The sequence below is a fragment of the Octopus bimaculoides genome, chromosome 2 (assembly GCF_001194135.2).
Source record: "Octopus bimaculoides isolate UCB-OBI-ISO-001 chromosome 2, ASM119413v2, whole genome shotgun sequence".
Taxonomy (NCBI): Eukaryota; Metazoa; Mollusca; class Cephalopoda; order Octopoda; family Octopodidae; genus Octopus; species Octopus bimaculoides.
The window spans coordinates 14,553,661-14,558,644 of record NC_068982.1 but is presented as its reverse complement, the minus strand read 5'-3'; the positions used below and the strand labels follow the sequence as shown (position 1 = coordinate 14,558,644).

Below are 4,984 nucleotides of genomic sequence, written 5' to 3'. Positions count from 1 at the left end.
TAAGTATAACAAAGAATTTAGTAAAAGAACTTAGTTATCATTAAGCTGGTGTTAGGAACATAAATTGTGACTAAGGTTTGGTGGAAGATTTTAATTCAGAACTTTTGAAAACAAGGCATTTGTACTACAGAACCAGAGGCATCAAAAGAACCAGGTTGGCATCAAAAGGGTTAACCTGAGGAAAGGAAGCAAGCTGGCAGAATTCTTAGCAAACTGGGCAAAATTACTTAGCAGCATTTTGTCTGTCTATACATTCTGAGTTCAAATTCTGCTGAGGTCAACTCTGTCTTTTATCCTTTCGGGGTCGATAGAATAAGTACCAGTCGAGCACTGGGACTGATGTAATTGACTTATCCGATCCCTGAACTTGCTGGTCTTGTACCAAAATTTGAAACCAATAATTTACCACCAAACTGTTTTACTCTTATCAGTAATCTTTTAGTAAAAGCTATTTTAAAGTTAAGGCAATAGGCTTTTGACTATGTTTTCAACACGCTTCAGTTTACTAAATGAAAGACATCAATCTATAAAATAAACTGCTTCATTACAAAGCAATGTCCTATATTAGTATACAAAAATGGATATTAAACTGCTAAAATATATAAATAATAGTTTATGTTTTTTTTTATTTACGGAGAAGAAAATTTGAAATTGATTTTATTTTTATTTTATTTTTAAATTAAATAAAATTTTAAAATTAAAAATATCTGAAATATATAAAATTTTAAAATTAAAAAAAGAATATTATAACATCCTAAAATAGAATGAAGAGAAATGGTTGGCTGAATTATAAAAACAACTAAAATTTGTTTGTTAAAATCCTCTTTTTAAAAATTACGCCACATCTGTTGATCCATAATCTGGGGCTTTATTATACATGCTAATTGTAGGGGTTTTTCTTTTGGCAACAACTGCAAATCCTATAGAGAGGAAGATAAACAAAATAAAGAGTATTGCCAATAGAATAAATGTAGTTTGTGCTAAACTTGGAGTTTCAGCAGGGATTTCATTACTGGTGTAGAGCATAAATCCTAAAGTCCATCCCATACTAGTATTGGCAACCTGAAATTTATAAATGGAATAATTATTTACAATAGAATGATAGATAAATGTATTTATGTAGTTATATGTTGTTTTCTTTACATGAAATTAAACAGTACGTAGGAGTGGCTGTGTGGTAAGTAGCTTGCTTATGAACCACATGGTTCTGGGTTCAGTCCCAGTGTGTGGCACCTTGGGCAAGTGTCTTCTACTATAATCTCGGGCCGACCAAAGCCTTGTGAGTGGATTTGGTAGATGGAAACTGAAAGAAGCCCGTCGTATATATGTATATGTGTATGTGTGTGTGTGTATATGTTTGTGTGTCTGTGTTCGTCCCCCCAACATCGCTTGACAACTGATGCTGGTGTGTTTATGTCACCGTAACTTAGCAGTTCGGCAAAAGAGACCAATAGAATAAGTACTAGGCTTACAAAGAATAAATCCTGGGGTCGATTTGCTCGACTAAAGGCTGTGCCCCAGCATGGCCACAGTCAAAAGACTGAAACAAGTAAAAGAGAATAAAAGAGAGTGCATGCTTTTTGTAAATGACAAATTTATGAGGGATATAAAATTAATGCAGCAATGACTGATTCTGAAGTAACCAGGGGCAAGTGTGGCTGTGTGGTAAGAAATTTGCTTGCCAACCACATGGTTCTGGGTTCAGCCCTACTGTGTGGCTCCTACGGTGGGCAAGTATTTTCTACGAGAGCCTTGGCTGATGAAACCTTTGAGTGGTTTCGATGGATGGAAACTGATAGAGGCATATTGTATGTGTGTGTGTCTATATAAATTATTATTCAATCTAAGGAAAAAACAATATCCATCAAAGGGATGGAAAACATCCAATTTTCACTGGTTCTTCAGTTAAATAACACAATATAGTAGAAAAAACATCAGAACATAAAACAGTATAATTTCAACATATAATATTAAAGGAAATAAAGAAATATAATTGACATACTATAAATTTATTGACATTATAATATAATATAATTATACTATAAAAAGATATAATACAATATAACAAACACATATCCTACAATTTGTTTTGATTCATATCCACGAGTCCTTGCATGAAATTCTTGTCTATTTTTTAGACAAATATTACCCTGGTGAGATTCATATACATAAATGTGAATATTTTAATAAATTCACTAGTGGATATGAATTGAAACAGATTGTAGGATATATACTTGTTTTAATTATTTGTTATATTATATCTTTTCATAGTAAAGTTATATTATATTATAATGTTAATAAATTTATAAAATGTATTTCTCTATTTCCTTTAATATATATATATATATATATATATATATATATATATATATATATATATATATATATATATATATATATATATATATATATATACACAAAAATTTTATAATTATAAGCATAATTATAATTAGGGTTCAGAAAAATTGCTTCTTTAATCCAGGAATGCATATATAGTTAATCAAAGCCGGGTGGATTCATTATTTTTCCTCTTTCTCTGCGTGAGTTTGGAGTATTGCTGTCTGGGAGATATCATATGGTAGAGGAATAGTATTTAACTGCTATTTCTAAATTTCGGTATGTGGTGAAGCCTAACCCTAATTATAATTACACTTATAATTATGAAATTTTTGTATAAGTTTACCGATGGTTCTTTTTACATACCAAACTACATGGTGAAATTATTAGTTGTTAATTATTAATTTCACCCTATATCAGTATTGATATATATATATATATATATATATATATATATATATATATATGAGTAAATGTAAGGACAAGCAAGTTAGGTAAGACAATATACAAGAGAAAAGTTTATGTCTTTAATATTTTTTATATATTGACTTGCCTAACTTCCTTGTCTTCACATTTACTCCTTTACCTGCTCAAGTTCAAATCTCTTGAGCACTAAAGGAGACTACCTGTCTCTAATATATATGTATGTATGTGTGTGCGCACGCATGTATGCGTATGTGAGTGTGTCTTTGTGTGCATGTTTGTCACCCACCACTGCTTGACAACTGGTGTATGTGTGTTTATGTCCCGGTAACGTAGCAGTTCGGCAAAATAGACCGATAGAATAAGTATCAGGCTTTGCATAAAAATAATAAGCACTGGAATCGATATACATATGTATATATATATGTATATATATATGTGTATACATACATATATATATATATATATATATATCTCGGAGTGGTTGGTGTTAGGAAGGGCATCCAGCTGTAGAAACTCTGCCAGATCAGATTGGAGCCTGGTGCAGCCATCTGGCTCGCCAGTCCTCAGTCAAATCATCCAACCCATGCCAGCATGGAAAGCAGACGTTAAAATGATGATGGTGATATATATATATATATATATATATGTGCAGGAAAGAAGGGCTTAGAAGAAAGATGCTGACCTTATTTGTAAAATGAAGGGAGTTCCACGACGAATTATCAAAATGATAACCTTTGGTGAGAATGGTTTTTATATAAACTGCTTCAAAGCAAACCTCTCTCAGAATTGATATGCTGAGTCCAGGAACTATTGAAGCCTGCAAATTAAGAAACGAAAAATTAAAACAAAAAGACAAAACAAAAAAAACAATCAAAAAACAAAACTAAAAATGTCATTTACATATTTAAAATCATCAAATAAATCTTTAGTGAAATTGAGATTGTATTTAACAGAATTTAGACATAGAAGAATTGGCTGTTTCTTAAAAATACCACCGATGTTATTGTTATAGTATAAGCTGAATAAATGTTAAGGATCTTCAGCTAGTGAAAAGCTAAAACCAGTGAAGGATATTTAATCTAACTGATCAACCTGTAATAAACAAATGTTTCTTCATAATTTTCTTGTTATCTTTTAATTCCTTGTAACACAACTCAGAATAAAAACTAAGTCTATCACTAAAATACTTGCTTCTTGAATTTGTGTTTCATCAATCATTTCAGTTCACAGCCATATTATACCGTATTTGATAGCATATAAGACACATTTTATCCCCCAAAATGCCTTCAAAACTCATCCTGGATCCTATATATATATATATATATATATATATATATATATATATATATATATATATATATATATATATACATATATATATATCACCCGTTACCAGTGCTGCCTGACTGGCTCCCATGCTGGTGGCATGTAAAAAGCACCATTCAAGCGTGGCCAATGCCAGTACCACCTGACTGGCCCTTGTGCTGGTGTGGTTGGTGTTAGGAAGGGCATCCAGCTGTAGAAACATGGCCAGATCGGACTGGAGCCTGGTGCAGCCTTCTGGCTTGCCAGCCCTCAGTCAAACCTTCCAACCCATGCCAGCATGGAAAGCGGACATTAGACGACAATGATGATATTGATGATATATACATACATACGAATCGTGTGTTTGAATTATATCACATGACATTATATTACATGTACAATCATAATTGTAATTCAGTTTTTATCATAGCTGTCCGACAAATGGGGAATGTGAAACTCTGAAAAACAGATCTGTGATAATTTGCAGCTTTGATAAAAAAAAGTATATTATGGTACTTTTGATAGTTGAGTACTATTTTTCCACCTTGTTTTGCACTTACATACTCACCTGTGCTTGTGTGTGTGTGTGTATATATATATATATATATACAGATATAGGGCAGGGAATCGTCAATTAGTAATAAAATCAATAATTAACAATTTTGCCAAGTAGTTCAGTATGAAAAAACCTTTATCGGTAAAACCATTTATCATCATAAATATACAGGGATTAGCATTGAGTTGCTTCTCCAACATACTGAAAATTTAGAAATAGCAGTCAAAGAACTACTGATTCCAAACTACAAATTTTTTCTCTAACGGATGGCGATATTTATGGCACATCAGTAGTTCTTTGACTGCTATTTCTAAATTTTCAGTATGTTGGAGAAGCAACTCAAGCTAATCCCTGTATATT

At 31.8% G+C, this 4,984-nt stretch overlaps 1 protein-coding gene across 3 annotated transcripts in view; it reads right to left on the bottom strand.

Moving 5' to 3' along the window:
- Nucleotides 1-651: 651 nt before the first annotated feature.
- The window catches only part of LOC106876002 (ectonucleoside triphosphate diphosphohydrolase 1), a 38,910-nt gene continuing 34,577 nt past the window's right edge, over nucleotides 652-4,984 (bottom strand). For all 3 annotated transcript variants that reach the window (XM_014924352.2, XM_014924355.2, XM_014924354.2), the window contains exons 10-11: nucleotides 3,446-3,580; nucleotides 652-1,062 (exon numbers count right to left, since the gene is read on the bottom strand). In XM_014924352.2, coding sequence (XP_014779838.1) covers nucleotides 835-1,062; nucleotides 3,446-3,580 — 363 coding nt within the window. In that variant the 3' untranslated portion in view covers nucleotides 652-834. The remainder of the gene's footprint in view (nucleotides 1,063-3,445; nucleotides 3,581-4,984) is intronic.